We start from the raw sequence: 27,749 nt of genomic DNA on the forward strand, positions 1-27,749 counted from the left end.
ACACGCAGGTCCTCGCATCACTCTGAAAAACACAAACTGACTGATATCCTGTGCGTAGCCTCGGATGTTTCTGTTGCCGTGCACATTATCACACATGTAAATGAGGATGTGCAAGACTCGGCTAAAACCAAATTTCTACATCGATTCAACCTAACCTCCTCCCATTTTATTATTCACTGCTCTGCATAGATGCATAAATATACTGACGTGGTGTGGTGAAGGGGAATTTCTAAAGGTCGTCTCATCAGTTTCAGGGAAAATGTTCACTTACTGCCAGTGAAGGCGATCCAGCGGGCATATTTGGTGGCTTCTCTGCGCCAGTGTGATGCCACCAGCAGTCCACAGGTGACTGTGAGGGAGATGATGCCCATGATGATGAAGAACAGTGTGGTGACCCACTCTGGGGGCAGCCTTGGTGGGATACAAGTCCGGTCTCGTCCGTGGATCGTTTGACATTGTCGGACCAGTCCGACCGTGAGGGCTCCTGCAGAAAGACGACGAGGGTCAGTGAAGCAGACATTTTAAGTCGCCCTCCTCACACAAATAAATAAATAAAATGAAACAAAAGTATTTGCCGTTTTCAGATGATCTGCATCAGGACTCTTAACGAATCCAAAAATATATTACAAAGCTATGGGAGGGGGAAAGGTTTCAGCTCCACTGCTAATCACTCGCACAGCAGGGTTGCAGTTAGGAGGGAGACAGAGACACACTGCAGACTTCATTTCCCACTTCCAGCATAAAGAGGATGTAATCTGTAAATAAGCCAACAGGAAATTACAGCTACTGTCATTCACATACAGCAATAAATGATAAATGACGTGGAAACCTGACCTCACAGACCCACTAAGTCCTGATTCAGACTTCTGTGGTGAATCTTCATAGAGGCTATGGTATAAGCTATAGAAGTGGATGATACATCAAACTGGCATTTAGTTACATTGACAGCACAGGGTTTCAGAGAGGTTTGCAGTTAGTAGAGGTGGGTGGATTGACAAATATCGATAGTGCCAATGCTGGTATCTGTATTGGATCGATACTAGTGCAAGAGGATCTGTTTCAAAATACACAAAAAGCTGAAAAGGTGTTTTGTTGTATTAACTAATTATTGTGGAAAGCAAAAATTATTTTGATTTAGTAATCATTAAAATATGCTCAGAATTTGCAAATTGATGACAATTCATCTCATTAATCAAGACACTTCTCCCCCCTACATATAGGAGTAGGGATGGGTACCGGTTCTGACATAAACGGTAGTAACCAGACCGAAAAGCAGTGCACATTTCGGTGCTTTTTTTTCCTGAGCTGTGATACACTTCTAGCCAATCATTTTACGTTTCCAAGGATAGTAAGCGGGGCCAGGTACGTACGTACGTTCTTTTAGAGCAGAGCTACAGATTAAAAGTGCCCAAGGCAAAGCGGTCAAAAGTCTGGCTGTACTTCACAGCAAAATATGCAAACTCAGCAGCCTGCAACAAGTGCTTTAAGCTGATACTGTGATACTGTCAAAGGAGGTAACACCTCGAATCCGATGAAACACCTGGCGACGCTTAGCGTTTTTTTTAAAAGCCGAGAAATGCGCCGTATTTGATAGCTTGCTGCGAGACCTCACACTGAGCACATCTACTGCGGGTGTGGTGCTTGTTATTGGACCCGGAGTGTGCAACATCCCCCAAAAACCCGAAGAGTAGAGTCCTGGCCCCTAGCCCTGCCAGTGTAGCAGAAATGATGACGGATGATGATGCAGCAGCAGCCGTTCTTCTCTGGATGAGTAGCTTAATGTTATTCGTGTGTAATTTAATTGTAATTGAGTAGGGCTAACCACGTTATTACATTAATGCAGGTAAGGTGAACTAGCAAACATCATCATAGCTACATGCGGCTGTCCTCTTGTTTGATGGCAGATACTCCCTGCACCCTGGCCAAAAAGGCTAAAATGACCAAAGAAAAAGTGGAAAACAGTTAAACATGAGAGGTTTTTGGACAAAGTTTGTGTTTTTTTTCCATTGTTTAAGCACTGCTTCCAGCCAAGAGTGATACCATATATGCCCCATAGCTGCAGAAAAGCCTAACATTGTTATCTTTTTACAAAAAACCAGCTGAACATGAGAGGTTTTTGGACTAATTTTGTGTTCTCCATTCTTTAAGCACCGGTTTGAGCACCGTTTGAGCACCGGCACCGTTTCAAAAGTACCGATTTGGCACCGGTATCGGATAAAACCTAAACGATACCCATCCCTATATAGGAGTATCAGTATTTGTATCTGTATCGGCAATGTTGGCTGTGCTGGTAATGGATCAACACCAAAATTTGTAGTATTGCACAGCACTGGCAGTTAGGGTGTAAATTTAATGCTGAAGCATAGATCTCCAGTAACTGTGCCTCTAGAAGTCCCAGTAAGAAGAAGGACCGAAACCACAGGTAAAAAAGTTGAGAAAAAAGAAAGTAAAGACAGTAATCAGTAAAGAAGTAACAAATACTGTAAGTGCCTCCATCACTGACTGCAGAGGAAAATGTGACGCAGGTAAACTGAGAACACAGTGAACAAGGAACAGGTGAAGGGACGATGAGAGGAAAAAAAACATAAATCCTTAAAATGTCACTAATTCACCCACGAAAATGAAACAAGGACTAACTTTCTTCACACTGGTGGGCCCAATTATTTAAGTGGCCAACGTTTTTTTTCTTGCATTTTCACACTCAAGCAGAGAGGGTGAAGACTAAATCAATCCAGCCAATTACTGGATGTATCCCACACAGGTTTGTTGCTAATCGCAGACACGCTGTAAGAAACTGGAATAATATCAGACAAATTTTGAGCCGCTTTAAAACACTCAATATCACACAATCGGCAAACAAGCAAAAGATCCCCAGAAATCCCTTTGGGATTGCATTGGAAGGGCATTCAGTGCAAAAATATGAGGAAAAAAAATATCAAACATACAGAGCTACCCACTGTGTCGAATATGAATAAGTTTATTTAAAGACTAGAAAATATACCTACTCTTTAAATCCACCCTCTCCATCTTTCGTCTTCTACACACAATTAGAGCCCAGAGACTTTAAGTAGTGCACATCTGCTATCAGAAACATGACATCGCCTAATGTTCCACAGTACCTATCCATCTTTGATCAGGCATGGGAGACAAATGGATTAGCTCCTCAGGCTGAGTCATTAGCAAACCTCTGCCAGAGTGTGAAGGCCAGTACTCAGAGCGGGATCATGCTCCAGCAGTACAGCCACTTTGGAGACACCATTCAATTAAAAGCACATCCTCGAGGGGATTTTCTACCTGAGTAAGCAGAACAGCGTCACACTGCTCAGGTCTTTGCTGATCACAGGTTCAGGGCAGACGACAGACTGCAGGGCTAAGTAGTGTCTATCTGGAAAGACTTGTGGGGTGGAGGGGGATTCAGGGTGGGGTTTCATCAGAGGATAGTGCACACTGGCATAACGTGATGAGCTGTCGTGTAATTTCTTCCATGTGTAAATAACTGAACGGGGATGTGTTTAGAAAGCTGACAGCTCATCAGAAATCAGACAAGCAGGGTTTTGCCAGCATCCAGCAAAAAATAAAAAGAAAAAAAAATACCCAAAGAAACCTCCGAGAGAGGTTTTGGCTTTGCACTAAGAAAAAAAATCAGAAGGGTTTCATTTACTCAAGCATAAAATACATATTTATTTATTAAATGGCCAGAAATAACAGGAATTTTACAAAATAAGGCAGCACGGTTCCTGCAACTATGTGGACCAATCATGCTTTCATGTGTAGTCACCCCCCCTAAAGACCAATTATGAGCCAGGAAAAAGTACTTCAAAAGGAAGTGAAATAATATTTGTTCTTCCCTGTGAGCACTCTTTGTCCGCCAACACCTTTACAAATAACAGACAACACTGAGACGTCTTTCGATTTAAGTCATCCAAACAGCTTTCGGTGGGTTTTTCTGCGAGTTGGGTTTCTGGAAAAAATGACTGTTTTGGTGAAAATAATGATTTCCCCCCCCGCATAAAACAGCAAACACTGAGATTTAACTTTCTGCAACATGGACAAAATAATTGTGTAGTTTACTTTTTTTTGCTTTTTAACAAATAAACTGATAAAGCACTTTAATCAGTGCCTTAAAGGGATTTATAACAATCATGCACACACTCACACTTCATGTTTTTGCCCAAGGACACTTTCACGTGTCGACTGGAGGTGCCTGAAATCAAACAACTGGCCTTCCGTTTAGTAGATGGCACATTCTACCTCCCAAGCCCTGATCAGTGTTCCTAGCTCATTATGGCTACAGTAAGCCAACAATACAATAATCACAGTTACATCTTTACTAAAATAAATACAAAAGCCTCAGTATGGGTTTGCCAGTTCGGTGGTTGCCTGGCTCAGAGTTCTGCCACAGATTTTTCTTCAGGATTATTTGTGTGCCGTGTCTCTCGTTCATGTCTTTGTAAAACTTCCTCCAAAAAGTAACCGTGAACTTCAGAGCACCACTGTAGGCCAAATCTCTAGAGAGTAAATAAAAACACCATTTGTATATGTAAAACTGCTAAAAGAAAGTTAAGTAATTGTTAGCTGAAGCTCTGGTGGTGAAAAGTATGCTCAGAATAATACTACGATAATTTTCTCTGCTGTTTTAGGACATAATCTGAGAAAAGAAAAATAAAGCAGTGGTAAACACTGACCACAAAATAACCCCATTCAGTGAAAAGGCAAGGCTGTGTGGGCGACATCATAAAAGTTCAACTGTGGCTCGGCAGGTGGGTGGACGCGAGCGTGAGACAAGTATGCAAGCTGGAATTTCAGAAGGTCAAGTGTGGCACTTTGTTCGTCTGGCACCCAAATCTAGACATTTTATAACCTTGGTACATATTAAATATATGATGCTTAAGTGCTTGAATCCAAACAGCCTGTGTGAGGGAAGTGCTCTTGTTGACCCTGGGGGCGTAGTAAGCTCTGCAGGCTGTGCAGAGGAAATCCTGTACCCTTTTTAACAGCAAACGAAAGCATAGCTTTTACGCCAACAACCAAACACAGCCCAGCCCACACAAACAATGCCAGTGGCTCAAAAGAAACGCCTCTGGAGTCTTTAAGTGTTGCATTATAAAACTCACAGCTCCAGAGAGAGAGGTATCCACACTGGAACACCACCGATGAAACATATGCCTCATTCCACCAAGTAAAAATGTTGTTTTCTGCCTTCAATTTTACCCCGCAGTCTGCCTTATTGCTTTGGCAATTTAGTTCTCACTGTGCAGAACACTTACGTAATAACAGCGAAAAGAAGAAGAAGAAGAAAAGCAGGAGGTCGGGGTTTATGACAAAACTGGCACCTGAATGGCTCACAGCTTACTCAACAGTCTATTCCTCAAGTCAGTTCACTATTATAGAGTAACCTTGAACAAATTAAAGAACAGAAGGTGAGTGAGGACTGGTGCTGTGAACAGCAGAGCATTAGGCCAACGTTTGATAGCACATCTTAATGGCACCGGTTTACGACCATTTCCCCAGGATCCTCTGGCCTCCTGCTGTTTCACAAGCTCTCTGTGGAATTTCTGCCCTACAGCAGGCAGGCACGCAATGGTACATGGACACAGGTAAACAATTCAACAAACAGGCGCACAAACTGTTCTAGTTTAAACTTTAACGGTTATAAAGCAACAACGTGTTGCGCAGCTTTTTTCTGAAGATACCACATGATGTTCTACCTCAAACTTTGTCCAAACACACCAACAAGAAACCGCTGCAAATTTCAGGTGGATCAACTGACGAGCGGCACCAACACAAATAAGGATCGCTGTGAGTTGTGAACAATGCAAAGCTTTGCTAACAGAGCTTATGGAAAATGGAGCTGGAATTAAGTACACTAGGCCTCCTTTTGAAGTCAAGAGCTGATCTGGGTTCAGCAAAAAACTAACCTGCTGCAGCGTGGGTCTACGTGCCCTATATTGTGATGCTGAGTACATCAACTTCAATCAATCTTGTGGTTGAAAAACTAGTTGATTTAGTCCATGTCAAAAAGTTCTGCAAACAACGGTTCTTGGCTGTTACAGCCAGCATATCTGCAACTTCAACTCGAAGGTTTTGTGGTTTTTTTTGTGTGCGTTTGATGTTAAAAGAAATGTGACACAGTAGTTCAGCTTTGGCAGCTGTGGAAACCACTAATCAGACCTAAGGCTCTTTTCATCCAAAGCAATGTTTCCACATGACCTAGACAGCAAGTCAAAAAATAAATAAATGCATTTAAAGAGTCCTTGTTCTCCTCTGTGGAGCAGCACATGAACTGTTCTCCACTTGCTCAAGGTTCTTGTTAGTTCCCAATAATTCTCCTGTACAGAACAAGGACTACTGTCTACAGATGGAGTCCAAGATGGTGGAACAGGAGATTTGAGTGTCTCACATATTCTGAATATATTAGCTATAATGGCTAGGACTGGCTAGCAGAGGCTAAACTTTCAAAATAAGAGCAAAGGGGATCGTCCACTACTAATACTAAAAGATGACATAGTAATAATTACAAAAAAAAAGAAGCAGCTATCTACCTAAGTAAGTAGATAGCTGCAAAGCCAAGATAAGAACAGGTCAGAGTGAGGATTAAACAACTTGAAGGTGCTATAGGAAGGTAAAGTCACATTAAACTTTCTTTAAAACCGGTGCCAAAAAGTCACAGTTCTGCTGGGGGGGTCATAAATAATGCTGAGCAGAGAGATCGCAGTCTAAGAACGAAGCCTGAGCAGCTGTAGTTTTTGTGCCACATAGCGAGTGCATGTGCGTTTCTTTCGGCTGATTAAGCACATCACAGCAAGACAGCCTGGTGGGCTCTCAAGTCAGAGCCCACCGGAACTAGAAGATGATTACACCCAGACAGGAAACAGAGGCTCGAATTCATGAGTCACACTACATACTTCAATTAAAAGTGAATACAAGATGGAGCAAACATTCACAAGCTGTAACGTGAACACATCCTCGCCCTGCTAGAAACAGGCATAAATCAAACGCCAACAATTCTCACGTGGCTTTTGCCCTCTTTCATTAGAGGAAAATAATGGGCCAATTCTCCATTTGATGCCCTGCTTACATTCACGCTCCCATCACGCCCTGTTACCCCGCAGTCAGCTCTGTGCTCGCTATGATCAAAACACTCCTCTCACCATGTCTCGGGCCAAATGAGAGGAAATGAGCGCTGTGTCTGCTTATCTTCAGCATGATGATGCTGTCATTAGTAGAGCACAGGGGGAGCTGATGTTTGTAAGCTCTGGAGGGATGAGTCAAACAGGCCTCTGAACTGTGGTGGGCGTCAAATAGGCAAGTCAAGGCAGTCAACAGCTGCTGCTGCTGCTGGAGGCTTTTCCAGTGCCCACTTACATGCAGGGGCAGTGGAGCACAGCTGTGTGCGGCCCAAACGCACATGTAAACCAAGGCAAACCAACGACAAATGGGATACAAACACTGACATGAATGAAAACGTATGACCCAAAGCGTAAACAAAGAGAAAAACACTTGTCAAAATATAAAACGATGCTCGTAGCTGCAAAAAAACTAAACAAAAAAAAAAACAAAAGAGAGAGAGAGAAATTAGAGTAAATTACATAAATCCCCAAACTTAAACACCAGCCTGACAAAGCAGTTTTCATGAAGACCTTCCTCACTACCACAGTCAACAATGACTGTATGTTAAATGGACAAACCTTACCATCCAAAGTAAATTTAAAAGAATTTAAATAATTAAAAAAATAAAACATTTACTAAACGCTCAGTAATATAAAAAGGACACCATCAGCCCACCAATAAGTGATTGCTAGTGTGTTTTTATTATTTGGAATCATTTTGACTTTTAACCAGAAGGACCCAAGGCCCCAGAGACCAATCACTGACTCCCTGATAACTACCAGTTGCTAGGAAAACACCTGCTGGTTGTTGTAGTTGTCAGGTCAAACTGGTTGCAAAAGAGTACACAGTGCTGCACCAAAAACCTCTTTGGATTGCTTTGGCCGCTGCCGCCCATAGCTTGCAATTACGGTGACTTGTCCCCAGACACTCTCCAAGCTGTAGCAAAGCTGAAAAGAGCAAAAGTAAAAGTTGCGTCTTACTGCTGCAACCACCACATCTCAAAAGAGGCACCTTTTACTTTTAATTTGGCGTATTTTTCTGCAGGAAATGTACGTCATCACTCAACTGGAAACCCCTTTTTAACCTCCTGCAGTTACCTTCCACATCATTCAGTCGTTGTGGGCTGCGGCAACCCAGTGTGTAGTTAAATGAGTTAGGTGCATGTCAGATTAAGTATAAGGTTATGGCGTAAGAGACGACATAGTTTTTTTGGGGGAGAAAGAAAAGCTGTGTGCACAAAGGGAGCGATGCCAAGGTGACAGTTGGATACTGCAGACTCTGGTTGCCAAGGTAACCCTCTAATGTATTTAGTACAAGGTCATATGTCAATCACCAGTATTCTGCACTGTCACTAGTAGTCACTTTAATTGCTCACTTCATATTGCTAACGTTTTGGGGTTTTTTTGCAGTTGCATGTAGTCTCTTAAAGATGTCTAATGGTCCTCCACGCTACTGTGAATCACTTCCTGTATGGACATAGCTTAAAGGCCGTGAACTGATCAGGGCTGTGATGTAATTTATAGGGTGCTGCTGCTTTGCAGCACACCTCAGCTGTCATCATCAAAAAAAGTTTATGTAAAGTTTTGTGAAACAAGTCACTTGAACAAGAAATGAAGCTGCCGCATCCTATATATACACTTTAATTGTTAATGAGTTACCACGTCAATTTCTCCAGGAAGCAGGTCATTAAATTATAAAAGAATAAGTAGCCATGTAGATCCTTGTTTACAAAAAATGTATCGCCTTCAGTTATATGCCTCAAGACTACACATTCGGTGCCTGAAGGTGGTGAGCATGGTCACATCTCCCACCTCTGCAGCTGTGTTTGTGTCCTTCCAACATTTCAGGTAAACTGCAGGTCAAATCTGCTGGCACTGCAGCCCTGTAACTGGAGAATGGGACAGACCGGTTTCAGTTGCTCTGTATCAATGACACTGTGTGCCCTTGTGCTTTGAAAAGAGACACCTAAAATAACAGGATTTAATAGTCTCTCATTTCATCTATTTTAGGTATTGTCAGAATTACAGCAGCAGTTCTTCGGCACTTGACTCACTATACTGTAATTTTGCCAAGCATTGCTGTAGCCTTTCAGTGTTATGTAATTGTTTGTGGTTTTACAATCTTTTTTTCGTGATTTTTTTTGCAAGTTGCTGAAATCAGTCCACTTTAAACCATCATTAACTCCTCTAAACATAGTCCATTTAGATTTTCGAGCACAATCAAAACCCACAGAAGCATATTAGAGCTGATGCAGTCGAAAATAAATTTGTCTGTTTATTATTACATAAGTGATACTGACTAGCAGGCACTTAGGGGTAATATAAACATCTCATGCTTAAATGGAAAATTCCTGTAGTGGGTAGGTTATTTACAATAAGTGATGATGATAAAAACGTAAATGCATGTGTCAGGAACTTACTTGAAGAGTCTTGATAAGTCATTACTACCGCCTTCTGAGCACATCAACAGGACTTTTTGTTTATTTCAGCTCATTCAGTAGCTAACTGCATGCAATAAAACACATCCAAAGTAATCTCAGGAAAGAGTTTTGTTGGAACGGTAAGTGTTGGTGCGCTCTACTGACAAGAGCACTTGTACAAAATTGATTTTGTGAAGTGGTTGCCTTTAAGGTTTGAGACTGAAATTAAAGTTAAAAACGATGGTACGTATGTCATCAACGGCTTTGGATCCGGCATCCTGAACCACAGAGGTGTTATGCATTTTTAAGTGCGAGTTGCACACACTCTTTCAGAGGTTACTCAGGCTCAAGAGAAAGACATCCACTGTAGTGACGAGTATCTGCAGGAGGGCAGTCGTTGGCGGAGCTCTTGAGAGTCACAGTTTGTGTCTGACATTGCTGTAACAATGGCTTTGTCTTCAAGCTCGTTGCAGGAAATCAGCCTCTGCTGTTACGGCCTGAGAATATCACACTGAGATGAGGACAAAGTCAAGGATCCACTCTCTCTGTCTGCAGTGCTGAGGGAGAACAGTGGTCACCCTCGTACTGGGCACTTTTACAGGGGGGTTGTCTTTACGTGAACCAAACCCAACTGCAATCACTGCAGGCAATAACAAGAAGAGGCAATCTGTGCCAAATGATTTTCTGAGGACATGTTAAGTCGCTTATTCATCATGCCTTCACACGACAGACGGAGGCAAAACTTCCATATGTCTTGAGAAAGGTCAATGCGACCGTTTCTCAGTGCTCCGAGTACAAATACACTAAAGATGGCAAGCCGAGGTCCTTTAAGGGAAGCACTGAGCTTTCGGATAAGACAACAACAAAGCTGAAGGACACAGCTGGCTGGAATGTGAGGAGTTATCAGGGATTCTCACTCCTTAGATTCAAATAATGCCACAAGGTATTGTACGAGGTAGACCAATTAATGGCAACAGCTCACAATACACTGATAAACTCAGGTCTTTCTTTCTCTCTTTTTGTTTTTTTAAATACATAAATGAAAGGTTATGGCTGTGTGAAGCTACTAGAAGATCTTACATTTTTGTCTCATTTGCATAGTAGTGCTGTCCAAAAATATTTAGTTTGTCCAGGTTTTTTTTGAAAATAGGAAGGCAATGGTTTAGACTCCTGGGAGGTCCTGTAGTTATATACAGTGGGGCAAAAAAGTATTTAGTCAGCCACCGATTGTGCAAGTTCCCCACCTAAAATGATGACAGAGGTCAGTAATTTGCACCAGAGGTACACTTCAACTGTGAGAGACAGAATGTGAAAAAAAAAAAAAAAAAATCCATGAATCCACATGGTAGGATTTGTAAAGAATTTATTCGTAAATCAGGGTGGAAAACAAGTATTTGGTCAATAACAAAAATACAACTCAATACTTTGTAACATAACCTTTGTTGGCAATAACAGAGGTCAAACGTTTACTATAGGTCTTTACCAGGTTTGCACACACAGTAGCTGGTATTTTGGCCCATTCCTCCATGCAGATCTTCTCGAGAGCAGTGATGTTTTGGGGCTGTCGCCGAGCAACATGGACTTTCAACTCCCGCCACAGATTTTCTATGGGGTTGAGGTCTGGAGACTGGCTAGGCCACTCCAGGACTTTCAAATGCTTCTTACGGAGCCACTCCTTTGTTGCCCGGGCGGTGTGTTTTGGATCATTGTCATGTTGGAAGACCCAGCCTCGTTTCATCTTCAAAGTTCTCACTGATGGAAGGAGGTTTTGGCTCAAAATCTCACGATACATGGCCCCATTCATTCTGTCCTTAACACGGATCAGTCGTCCTGTCCCCTTGGCAGAAAAACAGCCCCATAGCATGATGTTTCCACCCCCATGCTTCACAGTAGGTATGGTGTTCTTGGGATGCAACTCAGTATTCTTCTTCCTCCAAACACGACGAGTTGAGTTTATACCAAAACGTTCTACTTTGGTTTCATCTGACCACATGACATTCTCCCAATCCTCTGCTGTATCATCCATGTGCTCTCTGGCAAACTTCAGACGGGCCTGGACATGCACTGGCTTCAGCAGCGGAACACGTCTGGCACTGCGGGATTTGATTCCCTGCCGTTGTAGTGTGTTACTGATGGTGACCTTTGTTACTTTGGTCCCAGCTCTCTGCAGGTCATTCACCAGGTCCCCCCGTGTGGTTCTGGGATCTTTGCTCACCGTTCTCATGATCATTTTGACCCCACGGGATGAGATCTTGCGTGGAGCCCCAGATCGAGGGAGATTATCAGTGGTCTTGTATGTCTTCCATTTTCTGATGATTGCTCCCACAGTTGATTTTTTCACACCAAGCTGCTTGCCTATTGCAGATTCACTCTTCCCAGTCTGGTGCAGGTCTACAATACTTTTCCTGGTGTCCTTCGAAAGCTCTTTGGTCTTGGCCATGGCGGAGTTTGGAGTCTGACTGTTTGAGGCTGTGGACAGGTGTCTTTTATACAGATGATGAGTTCAAACAGGTGCCATTCATACAGGTAACGAGTGGGGGACAGAAAAGCTTCTTACAGAAGACGTTACAGGTCTGTGAGAGCCAGAGATCTTCCTTGTTTGAGGTGACCAAATACTTATTTTCCACCCTAATTTACGAATAAATTCTTTACAAATCCTACCATGTGGATTCATGGATTTTTTTTTTTCACATTCTGTCTCTCACAGTTGAAGTGTACCTCTGGTGCAAATTACTGACCTCTGTCATCATTTTAAGTGGGGGAACTTGCACAATCGGTGGCTGACCAAATACTTTTTTGCCCCACTGTATAGGGATCAGTGTGAGGCACTGATGTTAAAGAAAGCTCTGCACTGCTAGCAAGGCATGGACAAGTTTGCTTAAGGCATGACAAGTAGCCCTAAGGCAAATTAACGAACACCAAAAGTCAGATAGAAATAGAAAAACCACAAAAAGTAATGCTGCATATCTCATACACGCTGAAAGACCACAGAGCCTTTCAAACACTCAAGTTATACATAACAATAAAAAATTCTTCATGAGACCATTTTCTGCCTAAAATATTTTTAACTGGTGCCTGGAAGGATGTTAATGATGGATAGTCAAATAGTTCCCAGAGAAAAATCAATGAAAAATGATGATCCCTAGTGTGGGCAAGAATGAAGCCAAACTAGGTAAAACACCACTTTTACAATACAATTTGTTCTGCATTCCCTTTTCCAGTAATTTCACACACTGAAATTTTATATGTGCAATGCAAGCGTGTGTTTATATTGGTTCACTGTAAGGATGGAAAAAAGTAGTTTGAACATTTTTTTTTAATCTTTGAGAGGGGAGGGCCTGCAGAAGAAGTCAGAGAACCACTGGGCTAAAAGGGGTTTGATTTGTGTCTATGATGACAAGCATGTTCAGTTTTCCCACATACACTGAAAGTGCCGGCATGCATGTGTGTTCATTTTTGTAGTTGGTATAGTGAAAGAGTAGGAATAATGCACTTTGATATAGTGATGTGCAGTTAATTATAACACCATTGTGGTAATGAATAACTGTCTCATTCTAAACCATAATATCAGGATTTACATGACTACTGCAATTGGTTCTATTGGTATTATTCTCTGTACCCCAATAGATAACAGCAAATTGTCCCCCCTTCCTGAGCCTGGTTCTGCTGAATGTGTCTCCCTGTTAAAAGGGGGTTCTTCCACCCCACTGTTGCCAAATTACTAGTCATAGAGGATCACCTGATTGTCCCATCTCTAATATCTTACAAGGTTACCTTACCATATAAAGTGCCTTCAATTATATGTATGCATAAAAATAAAACTGAACTACATATTGGTTATAAGCATCCTTAAGGTGTTGAAAAGTATATTAAGAAACAGAACCACATTTTGGTTTGTTAGAAACAAATTCTAAACTTAAGGAGTATAACTCCTTAAGTTGTTAAAGCTGCTAAATCCAACCAATCCAATCCAAGTAAAGCTTAATACACACATCTGAAATGAATCTATATAGAACCTACAAAATAGCCTATGCAAGTGGTCTTTACAGATTACAGAAAATGACACTGTTTTGCAATCATGTGCTCATTTTGCCTTTAAGTAGAATTTTTAGTTTTGTTGAAATATAATTAAAAGACTAAAGAAATTGCAGGAAGCACAACGGTGTAGTGGTTAGCAAGGTTACATCACAGCCAGAAGTTCCTGGTACTGAATCCAGTCTGGTTGGTGGTTCTCTCCAGCCACTCTGACTTCCTCCCAGTCCAAAGACATGCATGGGTTAGGTTAATTGAGGATTCTGAATTAAATGTGAGCATGAATGCCCTGCAACAGACTGGCGACCTGTCCAGGGTGCATTCCTGCCTGTCATCCTACGGACAGCTGAGACAGAATCCAGCCCACTCACAACCCCGAAGTGGACAAACAGATTAAAGCTACATTTTTCCAACGCCTATATGATGGTAAATAACTGCAATCCCAACACTGAACAAAATACTTCAGATTATGATTACCATACTTTTACCATAATCAAGGAGCCCTAATAAACAGAACTGTTTAGTGTGCTTGTCCCTCCTCCATTGAAACACTCACAAAACTGTGCTACCCTCACAAAGAGAATTCAAATCTGTGGGAAACTACTGAAAAGACATTACATAACGTTGACTAACACTCATTGTAAACCTACGTCAAGCTCCTATTATGCATTTCAAATGCTTCATATATTATTAAAATGACAAGAAAAAAAACTATTTAAAAGATGTGAAAAAGATGAACACGAGTGGTTTATCACCCACATGCCACATAAAACCATCCAAGAGTGGCCATATCTCAGTCATCAAAGAGAAATGTGATACCTGTGAAGGGAAGTGAGAAGAGTGACAGCAACAGGGAACCTGATCACTGTACAACATCCACCCCAATAACAACGCCCACACTCATCACAATCCTCCACTTCAAATATAGCAATGGCTCAACTTTCATCACATGCAGGTACAGAAGTGAAGATCTCAGCGTGCAGTCACCATGCACACTTCTTGTGGCTGCAGTGTGCTAAGTATAGATGAACTGAGACAAAGTGTCCAGAACTAAACTGCACTGGAGACCAATTACGCAGCTCGATCAAACTGAAGTCACTGTAGACAACGTCCTCATTTCATCAGCATCCTATTAAGACTTTTTTTTTTTTGCAGATTAGTTATTCCACCAAGCAAACGCAGTGTGCATGTGTACTGGTGGATGATGAACCCTCCATGACCCAGTTACTAAGCTGTCATCCTGCAGAGGGAACAAAGAGTAGCAGCTGTCTGTCAACGGCCCGAACAGCACGTGCTTCCATCCCAAATCAGCCAGAGCGCCACAAATAAACATGCTGGCTATGGGACTGATCACACGGAGGTCGCTTCAAAAGTCAAGTCAAGTGCATTAACTCAGGATTACTTTTAGTGCTTCATGAATCTTCTTAATGTCTGAAAGTAATATGCAAGCAATAACATGACTGGATTTTTTTTAATCTAAAGATGCTGAGTTTATAGATGCTGAAATCAAAAAAAGGAATCCATGGCTGATTTTACAAGGTGGTCCAAGCAATAATTTGTCTTTTCTTCCTTGATAAATTACTTTTAAAAACACACTCAGCTCACCATTTCATCAGCCAGCTGTTCTACAGCTTTCCTAAAGAAACAGTCTCCAGCTCTAGCTTTTCAAATATCTTGCACTTTCTTTGTGAATTTCATGTAATTGTTTGCAGGTGGATTTTATGCTTGGAAAACAATGTGACACACTATTGTTAAAAAATGTTTTTCTGTTATTTATTTCTCCTTTTTGTCATAAAAAAGGGAAACATTCACTACAAAAATGACTAAATATAAACCACTGCTATGCAAACATCAGCTGTCTGTCAACAAGGTAGATATTGATGTACACAGGAGCATCCCTCAATCTCATGATGGACATATTTATGACACTATATAGGCTCAATGATTGATTGAAAAGAACAAGTAGTGACAAGTCTATGTCGGAGGTCCAAAGTGCTGATTAATCAATTATGAAACCGATCAGCTTTACAAACAATGCTGCTGCTGCTGCTGTGAAAGACAAAAGATGCTGCTGCAGATGAAACCCTTGCACACACAATGGGATATTTCTTTCTTTAGCTCACCTCATGGCACACACTGCTGCAATGTAAAGACAGAACACGCACACACTCCCACAAAAGTGCTTTAAATGGCCAGCCTTGTTTACCTGCTGATTCACCGGTGTTGATCCAGTCCGGGTTTGCAATGCTGGCTATTGCAAAGATATCTGCTGCCAGAAACAGACACCCCGAAATGATCGTTAGTTTATCCATGTCGCCAGCCGAGAAAGCTGTGAATGACGTGGGAAAATGTCCAAAATGTGACTCCGGGGGTGCTGAGAGACACCGTGGCCGTTATCAGTCCAACCTCGCCCCCTTCAACAGGAGCCTGCTGTTGTGGTTCTGCTGTGCATTTTGCAGCAACATTAGCTCCTTCGCGTCAGCCAAGCGAAAGCCTCCAGCTACAAAAGGCTCAAATACGAGGCACAAAAGCATCACATCTCAAGTGCTTGCTGTAGCTCGCTAATGTAAAACGATAATTTAATCAGCACCGAGCCCCCAAACAGCTTGAGTTGTTTTTTGGATCCGTTTTAACAGCTGCAGCCGCAGCAGCAGCGGCATCGGGGTACAGCTGCGGCTAGCAGGCAGCTAGCTAGCTATTTCCCAGATTCGGGCTCGGTGTGCCGAGCTGCGGCCCAGAGGCTGCTCGACGGCCGAGACCGCAACTGCGCTAGCATTTCAGGAACAATGTCACACAAACGGAGGTGCCGGAGAACAGAAGAAAGCTCCCCTCACTTGGCAATATCCGCGTTTATTTCTGTCTTTAGCTCAGGTTTGTTGTTACCCGTCAGGGAAACGAGAACCCATCACCCTCTGCTGCTGCTGGGACCCCGTTCTCCTTCTCCGCTGGAATAGCATCTGGTGCTTTCGGTCCGTTAGCCTGCCAGCCTCTACCCGACTCCTGTGTTCTCCTGCTCCGGACCACGGTGATGGGAAGCCCGGAGTTTAAAACACTGCGTATTTCAATCCAAAAGCAACGCTGTGAGTCCTAGCCTGGACGTTATTGTTATGCTTTCCACCCGTATGCCCACCGCTAGCTCAACCTCCCCTCCTGCTTAATGACATCAGGCGGACACCCCCACGCAGCGTCACAAACACACATACATACATACACACACACCTCGGTGTCTTCACGTTCGGTGGGGAGGTATCTCGCGATACTGTGTGAAGACTGGGGGTCTTTTGTCCTGAAAATAGTGCTGTGCGATCCTGCAAATGCTGGCATGGAACCGATACCAAGTAAACACAGAGCGAGTACTGCCGATACCGATACTGATACTTTTAGCCTATAATAGGCAGCTTATGATGTATGAGAGGAATCATTTGTTTGCAAACTGTGAACATATTTTAGTAATTACTAAATCACTGATTTTTATTTTCCAGAATAATTAGTTAACACCTTTCAGCTTATCATTTATTTTGAAACTGGTTTTTTTTTTGTTTTTTGGAGACCTGGAATATAATTGTGCAGGTCTCCAAAGCGGCTCAACTTCTCTTAATTGCCCCAAAGGCTATAAATAAAATATGCCTGACAGTCAACACAAAAGAACTTTTTTTTTTCATTTCTAAAAATAACATATTTAACACAAATCGAGTAATCCTATAAAAACACTTTTGTCTAAATAATGACCAATAATAAGAGAAAAAACAAGATCTTTCATAATAAACTGCTCACTGGTTTTCATTTGAGAAATTTCAGTGTTTTAATAGGTATAACTGCACACAACATCTGCTAATTTTTCACATTTTAATTGGCCTAAAAGACCTTGTGAACTTATATCGATCCTGTCACGCTAATATCAATCCAATACCAGCATTGGTATTAATACTATATAACTGCTGTTGACTTAGACTCCCTTTTGTAAATGTTTAATATTTAGATGCAGAAAGGATTCATCTTTTTTTTTCTCCTTTTTGATTTCATAGCCATTTACTGAATGGAAAGTACAAGTTATCTTAGAGTGTGCAGGGACAACATGCCCAGAGGGAAGTTTCTCATTTAAATATCACATATTCCACTAAATAATTACAACTTTCTGCTACTTTTTTGCACAAACTCCACCTCTTGTGTGCAACTATTCATCTTACAGACACAAGTCAGCCTGCACATTAATAGGCACCTTACAGAATACACGGGGGGCATAAAATAATGCATTTGTTAAATTACAGAAAAATGTTGAGCGCACGATGAGAGCTGGCAGATGTTAAACAACCTCAGTCATCTCAGGAAGTAGAGATGGCTTAGGCCTTTACTGTAGAGGGCTTCTATGTTTTAAATGAAACCCAGTTTATTGCCAGTATGGTATTAGCTCTTTTACTGACGATCTACAAGACAACCCTCAAACGTCAACTTATGTTTGTGCGCTTTTGGGTCCCCCCACTGGCTGATGAATGAAACAAAACCTCTTGGTGCTAAAGTGCTCATTACCTAAAATAACAGCTTTTTGCTGCCAGTGTTGGCACATAGTGCTAACGTCATCCAAAACCAAGCACTCTTCAAGATGATGGTGTGGAATCATCAATCTCATGCAGAAGACCGCACTTGTGCACGGCACACATGCCAGAAACTTGTCATTCAAAAATGCAAAATCAAGCAACAACCCAAGTGTTTTACTGTAATTGTTTTAATTTACACTGATGTACAGTTACACTGATGAATCCACCCTCTCCCCCACAACAGACATTACAATTCTGCATCTCTCTGTTGGTGCTCACACATATTGCAGGACAAACTACAAATGACAGGTGACATCCAATGAACTGCTGCAGGAGGCAACATCCAGGCACAGCATGCCCAAGCAGAAAGAAAAATCAACTGTTCTTATTATTCTTATGTGCATTTTCATACTTCATCCACAAATGGTGTATTAATGAGGTGTCCACTAGCTGACATGGTCTTCTTGCCATCCACAAATTTCTTTGCAGCCTGTAAAGAAAACAGAGCAAATTCACTGACGGGCAATATTTCCAAATATATCCCAGTATTTATAGTCCACCGAAACCCTGCCACAGCTCCGACACTACACAGAACCCCACGCAGCGACTAAACACAAATGCAAGTTTAAACATATGAATAAATAGCCTACACGCATAATTTAATAACTTTTGTTTTTGTTAGTATAGTCTTCAGGGATATATTTTCAAACTGAGGCTGCCACCAGTGCTCAGAGGAACTACAGTGTTTCTATTTGAAATGAGGTTCAAATGTGAAACTAAAACAATATTTACTCTGTAATGATCTGTATAATCCCAAAAGCCCTTCAGTAAAACGCACTGTCAACATGATCTATTGCATCGCTTCTTAATGAACTGTTGTTTTATTTGGACATGAACAAACTAGTGAGCCTTTACTGGATGATTTATGACTCCAACCCACGCTCTACTACAGATGGGGTACATAAAGGTAAGACTGCTGCCACTGCAACCCAGTAATGTAACAATGACACGACATCAGATATAAAATCCATCAAATGGGTTTAAATTTTGGGTTTAAATTTGACATGCATTGAATCTAAAAACCACATGTATATAAGTGTGGTTGGAAATTTACAGGGACATGGATGTCATGGTCATTTTTAATGACTTTTTAAAACTTTTTCAGGGTTGAATGATTGTACAGTATAGTTTAATGACTATTTCAAGTTATTCTGGATTTTCTCTAATCCACACAGGGTCAAAAGTATGCATATAACCTCAAATACTTACTTAAAAATAACTTTTAATAAGTGGTGCTGAAGGTTCTACAATGCCTTTTCATTTGATAACGCCTATTAACTTCTCGTTAGTGAACTAATGAGAGAGACTGACTACAGCTGGTAGTTTCTCTTTGCCAACATAGAAAGGATTTGTTTAACAGCACTCACTGGACTGACCACTACTCAGAATAATGGAAAAGTCTAAGGAACCAAGGAAGAGTGGTCCCCACAGAATCATACCAGAAGCTTGTTAATGATGAAAAGCAACTTGTTGAGGTGCAACTTGCTAATGGACATTTACCAAATATTAATAGGGGTGTATGCAAGTATTTGTATATATAAAGCAGGGCTCTAGACTAACTTTTTGCCATGGGCGCACCGGTGCGCCCATGGCTAAAAGTTAGTGCCATGGGCCATAATTTTCTAAATTATTAACTAACAATCTTGTGCTTAAAGTGCATTGTCAATATTGTAGAAAATGTTAAACTTAATCATCATCTTGGCCTCCTCTGACGACCTGTTTGCTGTTGCATGCTGCTGACAGGCAGTGGGGAGAGGGGACACTTGGGCAGTGCATTTATTGCAGCATGTAATGTGTTTTCTGGATACACTGTGCTTTTTCAGCATTCAAAGATTGATGGCACCGTGTCAGAGCACTGGCTATGAATTTCAGACTGATCAGGCCTTAACTTAACAAAAAAGTTATCAATCGTTCTTTTCATTTTTTCTTATTACCCACAGCTACATCCACTTCTGTCGGGCCAAGGCTGCTCACTAGGGCTGGGTATCATCACTAATTTCTAAAATCCATTCGATTCCGGTTCTCAAAGTCCTGATTCGATTCAATTTAGCCTCAGACAGTCAGAAATATTATAACTCTGATCATTTATCAGTACTGATACACAGAATTGTGAACATCACAGCAGATGCCTTTGTGTGAAAGTAACTGAGAATAAAACACAGAAAAACATGAAGGAGATTTTTCTGGTCTGGCTTTTTATAGCAGATAACCTTAAAAATATTCTGCAATATTCTGCAATTTTGCATAATTTTAAAAAGTTTAAATTTCTTCAGTATTGAACAGCAGAAATTAGGCTTTCTTGTCCGAGGTCATTTAAGTGAAAGAAAAGAAAAAGACAGTGGCCGACAGCGCTGTAAACAACGGTGGACTGGTGGTTAATAAGCGAATGAATAATGCAGAAAACAGAGATTTGAGACAGGAAACTGTTCTTGAAGTACACAGAGAGAGAGAGCTGTGCATGAAGTGTGATTTTTATTGTGGTGGAAGCAAAACAGCAAAAGTCAGAGGGAATTCATGACGACATTTATCAAATGTGAAGCGTAGTTTGCTGCTTCTTTTGCAGCTGGCTCGGTGAATTTTGGTTGGAGAGACACAAAACCTGTAGCTCAGAATCAGCGCAAAAAGACGTAAACACAAAGCGGACCGACGCATCAGAATCGCTAAGCTCTGACAGCGTGTCCGTCTACGGGCCGTCGGGCGAGAAAGCCGAGAAAGACAAAGCTGATTCTGATGCGTCGAGTCCGTTCTGTGTTTACGTCTTTGTGTGGAGTGCGTGTACCTGCTCTCATTTGCTGTTTGGTGGTTGTTGAAATAGTTGAAATAGTTGTTGAAATAGTTTTATGAGCTTTAATCTGAGAATCTGCCGTTTCTGGCAAAACACAGTTATATTTTAAAGTCAATTCAGGATTTAATGAATCGATATCGCTTTATTCAAGCTACTCACCTCCCTCTATCCACCTGCACTTTCAACTGGACCACGGCCAATCAGAGAGGTCCCGCTCCTGACTATCTCTGATTGGTTTAGTCCACGATAGGGGCATAATGTGTGTCTGTTGTTCACCACACGGAGAGTTGCAGAGATTTTTTTTTTTTGTTGTTGTTACCTGAACAGTTGTTTATTTTTTTAGTCGCACCACTGAAAAATTTGGTCGCACTCTAGAGCCCTGTATAAGTATTTTTAAAGTCTTTAGGATGATATATACAGTGGGGCAAAAAAGTATTTAGTCAGCCACCGATTGTGCAAGTTCCCCCACTTAAAATGATGACAGAGGTCAGTAATTTGCACCAGAGGTACACTTCAACTGTGAGAGACAGAATGTGAAAAAAAAAATCCATGAATCCACATGGTAGGATTTGTAAAGAATTTATTCGTAAATCAGGGTGGAAAATAAGTATTTGGTCAATAACAAAAATACAACTCAATACTTTGTAACATAACCTTTGTTGGCAATAACAGAGGTCAAACGTTTACTATAGGTCTTTACCAGGTTTGCACACACAGTAGCTGGTATTTTGGCCCATTCCTCCATGCAGATCTTCTCGAGAGCAGTGATGTTTTGGGGCTGTCGCCGAGCAACACGGACTTTCAACTCCCGCCACAGATTTTCTATGGGGTTGAGGTCTGGAGACTGGCTAGGCCACTCCAGGACTTTCAAATGCTTCTTACGGAGCCACTCCTTTGTTGCCCGGGCGGTGTGTTTTGGATCATTGTCATGTTGGAAGACCCAGCCTCGTTTCATCTTCAAAGTTCTCACTGATGGAAGGAGGTTTTGGCTCAAAATCTCACGATACATGGCCCCATTCATTCTGTCCTTAACACGGATCAGTCGTCCTGTCCCCTTGGCAGAAAAACAGCCCCATAGCATGATGTTTCCACCCCCATGCTTCACAGTAGGTATGGTGTTCTTGGGATGCAACTCAGTATTCTTCTTCCTCCAAACACGACGAGTTGAGTTTATACCAAAAAGTTCTACTTTGGTTTCATCTGACCACATGACATTCTCCCAATCCTCTGCTGTATCATCCATGTGCTCTCTGGCAAACTTCAGACGGGCCTGGACATGCACTGGCTTCAGCAGCGGAACACGTCTGGCACTGCGGGATTTGATTCCCTGCCGTTGTAGTGTGTTACTGATGGTGACCTTTGTTACTTTGGTCCCAGCTCTCTGCAGGTCATTCACCAGGTCCCCCCGTGTGGTTCTGGGATCTTTGCTCACCGTTCTCATGATCATTTTGACCCCACGGGATGAGATCTTGCGTGGAGCCCCAGATCGAGGGAGATTATCAGTGGTCTTGTATGTCTTCCATTTTCTGATGATTGCTCCCACAGTTGATTTTTTCACACCAAGCTGCTTGCCTATTGTAGATTCACTCTTCCCAGTCTGGTGCAGGTCTACAATACTTTTCCTGGTGTCCTTCGAAAGCTCTTTGGTCTTGGCCATGGCGGCGTTTGGAGTCTGACTGTTTGAGGCTGTGGACAGGTGTCTTTTATACAGATGATGAGTTCAAACAGGTGCCATTCATACAGGTAACGAGTGGGGGACAGAAAAGCTTCTTACAGAAGACGTTACAGGTCTGTGAGAGCCAGAGATCTTCCTTGTTTGAGGTGACCAAATACTTATTTTCCACCCTAATTTACGAATAAATTCTTTACAAATCCTACCATGTGGATTCATGGATTTTTTTTTTTTTCACATTCTGTCTCTCACAGTTGAAGTGTACCTCTGGTGCAAATTACTGACCTCTGTCATCATTTTAAGTGGGGGAACTTGCACAATCGGTGGCTGACCAAATACTTTTTTGCCCCACTGTAGATTCAATGTATGTAAAGATGTATGCTTTACAAACATTCCACCCAGTTCAAAGAAATCATTAAAATCCCCAAATTACATGACATTCATTCCCTTAATGAGTTGATGTAAACGTCTGACCACAACTGTACTCTAGACTGCAATAATCACTTCTAACAGCTAGCTTGTTCTTCTGCAGCTGTTTGTTAAGTCATGCTATTAAAATCTCACTGAAAGCACACACCTTAACCACATCATTCTGGGTGATGGCATCTATAGCCTTGAGGACAGCGTCAGGGGCCTGGTACACTCCAGCGGTGAGAGCCTGAGCACCAATCTCCTCAAGCAGCCCCTCTGAGCTCTCCATCGACATCAAGTACTCCGCTTTCAGCTGGTTCCTGCACAGAGGTGTCAAACACAGACAGGACTGAGCAACAGACCAGTTAGAACTCCACCTGCGTCATCTTTGTATGAACTTACTTTGCTCTGGTGATGTCAGCCTCAGACACGCCTCCCTCGGCCACACCCCTCACCTGTGCAATGGCGGCTTTGATCACCTGCACAGAGAGAATAATTCTGGCATTTCGGCAAATTTTTTAAATCAAGTTAGACACAGAAAACTTGGCAACTACCTCTCCTGCAGAGGCAGCTTGTGCAATGGTATAGACCCCAAACAGGCCGGAGTCGGAGTACGAGACGTTGAAGGCAGTGGCCTGAAAGACAACCAGAGGTTATCTGATGTAGAGTGAGAAACTGTGCATTTATAACAAGAACAGCCAAGCATCCTAAAAAATGAAACTATTCTAAATACTCCAATTGAGGCAAATCATTCTTTCAGCAGATTTCTGGAGAAGTTTCCCCAAGAGACTTCATCAAAGGAAAAGACCACTGAAGCCTTTTCTTTGTCTGTCAGTTCCAGACTGACGGAAAGCATCGTGCGCCAGTTTTTGGCTTTTTTGACAGATTTCTGCGTTAAATCGGGGGAACACATCTCAGAAAGACTCATTAAAAATGGACTTGAACTGTTACGGCTACAAAAACCAGTGTCGCTGTCCTGTTTCAACTCACATCAAAGGGCTGTGTGGTAGCTTTGGCGATCCCCTGGCTCAGTTTGCTGGTGATGCTGGAGCCCCTCTTTACATGCGGACCAGCTCCCAGGATCCTTTGCAGCACACTGAAAGCATTAGCCTCGGCACTACCTGTCACAGCACCTTCACTGGCAATCAGAGCGTGGACAAGCTCATCCTTGTTCTGCACTCGCAGCTCACCTAACACACAATATTTCCTCATGAGAACAAGGCAGCGGCGGATTGCAGAAATAATTTAAAGTTGCTATTTTAAAACACAAGCTCCTACCTCCACGGTACACAGATTTAGCCACAGGGGCCCCAACCCCACTGCGGGCACTCAAGAGCCCCTCACCCACTTGCCTCAGGACCGAGTGGTTTACACCTGAATGGGTAAATGAGATTAACATCCATAAATGAGTGAAGTGGAACAGAGTTCTGACATGTCAGCAGTGACTCACTATCTCATTGAGATTTAAGACAAGCGTAAGCTCACACGTAAGCAAGACTGCTTAGGCTGGAGATTGCTAACTACCTATTAGGAAAGCCAAATGAAGAAGGGGGGGCAGCTGTGATGAAGCAATCAAGGCTGGACAACACTCACCTAGTCCTACTAGAGCCATTCTGCCAGTGGTGAAATGGTCCTCAACAAATGACTTAAGCTACAGGGAAGGATAAGGAGGAGGACAGGTGTTTAAGTGCATCACAAAAAGTACTATTTTGCTAATTGAATAGACCCTTTAAGACCCTTAAGAAAAAAAAAAAAAAGATGTAACGCATATCCTTACCTGTTGAGAGGAGACATGGCCGACCATGTAGTCAGGGCAGTACAGAGAGTTGGACAGGGTGTTTTTGTATGCTGCTTCATGCAACTTCTCAATTACACCTGCAGGAGAAAATTGAACAGGACACAATGAAAACTTTAAATATGGATAATCAAAAACTGCTGCATCTAAAAAACAAACAAACAAAAACAGCAACAATGCACAGGACTTTTTTCAGAAATCAAGTTAATTAAACAACTTTTGCACAAGTATTAACGTATGTCAGAAACCATGCAGAATATAATATATCTACAGTAATATGAGAGGGACTGGAATGCTTACTGCTCAATGAGGCTACAGATCTGACTGAAATGGCACAAAAAAACCAAAAAATGCCTCAATCCCAACAGCTCACGTTAAGCATTTCTGAAGTGGCCACAAAACTCAGAGCAAAAACATTATATAGCCTTGAGGTCTACCGCAGCTTAGCGAGAAGATTTTTGATGTTTTACATAATTATAGCCAAATAAAATCATCAAGGATCTTCTTTAGAAATTAAAAATCACTTTCACATCTGATAAAACTATTTCCTCAGTAAAAATACAGGCAATCAGGAGATGAACTGTTGCTTCTGTTACACACCTATCTGAGGACACTGCTGAGCCAGAGCCTTGTCAACCTTCACTCTGGGCGTCAGTTCGTCCACCTCCCATGGCCGAAACTCCTGAGCTGTAGTCACATTGACCAGAAACTCCATTAATGAATCTCTGGACACAAATAGGACAGCGAAGTGTCAACACAGCCTGACGAGTTTTAATGAAAATAGAGAAGAGAAAAAAATAACTTGACGTTAATATGGGAGCACTTACATGTCATCTCTCAAACAGTCGGCAGTGTAGACCATTGTCTCTCTTGATGATGTCGCGCTGCATGGATAGAGATGACAACACAGCTGATTCAGTGTGATCCGCTGCATAATTTTGAGCAACAAAAGCAGCGACGGTCAGTGTGTGCATGAAGTGTGCTCACTGACCTCAGGCTGCCCCCGATTGCTTCCACACTGCGACAGATCTTGAAGGCAGACGCTCCCTTTGTAGTCTACAAAAATAAAAATAAGATAAGTAAGCAGCGTAGGCTGTCAGGCTAGAGGTGCTGATAAAAACAAGTGCAGTCATGTCCTTCTTATTGTGGTAAGAATAACCTCAGGAATAATTAAGTTAGCTATCACACGCTTACAAGCTCATTCACAGTTTACCAGGTTCGCTGCCAGTCGTAACACATGGGAGACACCCTGGTTCTCCACAGTCTCATAGCGACTCCCAGCTTTCACAAACACACCAACACTTGACACGGGGGAGTAGTTTTCCAGCGAAGCTATCACCAGGCCGTTTGGGAGCTTGGACACCTGAAGGAGGAAAGAAAAAATGTTACACAAAACACACAACTTTCACACAGAAACAAAACTAGTGGTACACTGCAACTTAAGATGACACCAGCAATTAGAAAAATACTGCAAAAGCTCACAAAACACAGCAGAAGTGTTTTTTCGGAAGAAAATATCATGACAATCAGCTGTGAGTTAGATTTCCATTGTGTTTTGTTCGATTCGAGAGCAGCACCTACCTGGGCATCCTGGGGAGGAAGAGGTGCGCCTTTGGACGGTTTCAGACCTGAGAGGGGTTCAGCCAGACTACCGCTCCTCCTGGCAGCTGCGTAGCAACGTTTCTGCAGGAAGGTGACACCGTAATTAAAGACAATGATTCATTAGCAGCTAAAATAAGAACAGGAAGTTATTACTGAATTATAGCCACAATCCCGTATATATCGTGCTGCTTTAAACTGTGTGTAAACACTAAATTGGCAGAATCTTAATCCAACAAAGAGTAACATGACCTCTAATGTTACATAATAGCTACTAACACATACAAGTAACACGCAGATTACACAAATATCACCAGCTAGGGAAGTCACCGCCTTTCTATGTCACATGGAGCTGCTTTAGGAAGGTCTTGAGACAACAACCTAATATAATCTAATACTGCAATCATCTAATATTATTTTTACTTTTAATTGGGTTTGCATAACTGATAATAGTAATTTTTCTTGCAGAAATGCCCAAAAGTATGATCTAGGCCCCCTAAAACCAGGCCGTCTTAATAGGACCACAAAATCAAAACAGCACCTGTGTGTGCAGGCTGAGAGCAGCTTGACCTGACGTGACCTGTGCACATTTATGTCCCGGCAGCAAAGTCTGGGACTAATGTGGGAATGCACTAGCATCATAATTGGATAACACCGAATTTATGACCAAATAGGGGGCCTGGTTCGGTCAAAACGGACGCTGGTGGACTGGAATTCAGGGATGACCTTCAGGTTACACCCAGCTTACCACAGCAATGCAAAAGGCGACATAAAACAGCTAAGTCGAGCCCACACGCTTTTCAAATTGTATTTATATTTTTTACTGCACACTTGATGTTTATTTTATTGTTTTCAGTACGTGTGAATGATGAAATTAGAACGTTGCCCCTAACTCGAGACAGAAACCGTTTTACGGCAGGTAAACTTGGAGAGCTAACCGGCTAGCAGGCTAACTGCTACAGCGAATGGTCGGTTTTTTTAGACCGGGACGAGCAGGGAGCAGATCCGGCGGATGACACCACTCAGACCGCACCAACACAACACAGGACTCACGGAGATAGTGTTCAGAGACTGTATTCCTCTCATGACTCCTCACTCTCTCCTTCAGCCGGTACAGAAAGACAGATATGACGGCAGACTGACGTCTTACCCACAACTCACTGCGCCGTGTAGTCGCTAAACCTTTCAAAATAAAAGTATCACAGCGTGTTTCAAGTTTCCTTGAGCTAGTGAAAACTGTTCGGCTTGTGGCTCATTAACAACATCAGCAAATAATAATAAACATCATTCCTCCCCTTTCTCCTCCTGCTTGGCAGCTCGTTCTTCAACAT

At 42.1% G+C, this 27,749-nt stretch overlaps 2 protein-coding genes across 2 annotated transcripts in view; both read right to left on the reverse strand.

Annotated features, from left to right (window-relative positions):
* The window catches only part of mosmoa (modulator of smoothened a), a 29,898-nt gene extending 13,156 nt beyond the window's left edge, over positions 1-16,742 (reverse strand). Inside the window, exons 1-2 of the mRNA XM_026165032.2 lie at positions 15,768-16,742; positions 272-484 (exon numbers count right to left, since the gene is read on the reverse strand). Of these exons, the coding sequence (XP_026020817.1) occupies positions 272-484; positions 15,768-15,873 (319 nt within the window). The 5' untranslated portion in view covers positions 15,874-16,742. The remainder of the gene's footprint in view (positions 1-271; positions 485-15,767) is intronic.
* A 1,526-nt stretch (positions 16,743-18,268) lies between these two features.
* Positions 18,269-27,630, reverse strand: uqcrc2a (ubiquinol-cytochrome c reductase core protein 2a). The gene is made up of 14 exons (XM_075410371.2): positions 27,472-27,630; positions 26,401-26,502; positions 26,033-26,182; positions 25,811-25,875; positions 25,647-25,703; positions 25,420-25,544; positions 24,802-24,899; positions 24,618-24,675; positions 24,303-24,398; positions 24,015-24,214; positions 23,579-23,659; positions 23,427-23,503; positions 23,191-23,344; positions 18,269-18,586 (listed from the first exon to the last, which is right to left on the reverse strand). The coding sequence occupies exons 1-14, from the start codon at positions 27,502-27,504 to the stop codon at positions 18,503-18,505; spliced, it is 1,380 nt and encodes a 459-aa protein (XP_075266486.1). The 5' UTR covers positions 27,505-27,630; the 3' UTR covers positions 18,269-18,502.
* Between the last annotated feature and the right edge of the window lie 119 nt (positions 27,631-27,749).

The sequence above is a fragment of the Astatotilapia calliptera genome, chromosome 4, assembly GCF_964374335.1.
Source record: "Astatotilapia calliptera chromosome 4, fAstCal68.1, whole genome shotgun sequence".
Classification (NCBI taxonomy): Eukaryota; Metazoa; Chordata; class Actinopteri; order Cichliformes; family Cichlidae; genus Astatotilapia; species Astatotilapia calliptera.

Excerpts from the sequence above, each read along its gene's own strand:
- uqcrc2a (XM_075410371.2), bottom strand. The coding sequence starts at position 27,504 with ATGAGAGGAATACAGTCTCTGAACACTATCTCC. Across the intron at positions 25,704-25,810 it reads GCAATCGGGGGCAGCCTGAG|CGCGACATCATCAAGAGAGA; the intron begins GTCAGTGAGCAC and ends CTATCCATGCAG. Across the intron at positions 23,504-23,578 it reads AAGCTGCCTCTGCAGGAGAG|GTGATCAAAGCCGCCATTGC; the intron begins GTAGTTGCCAAG and ends CTCTCTGTGCAG.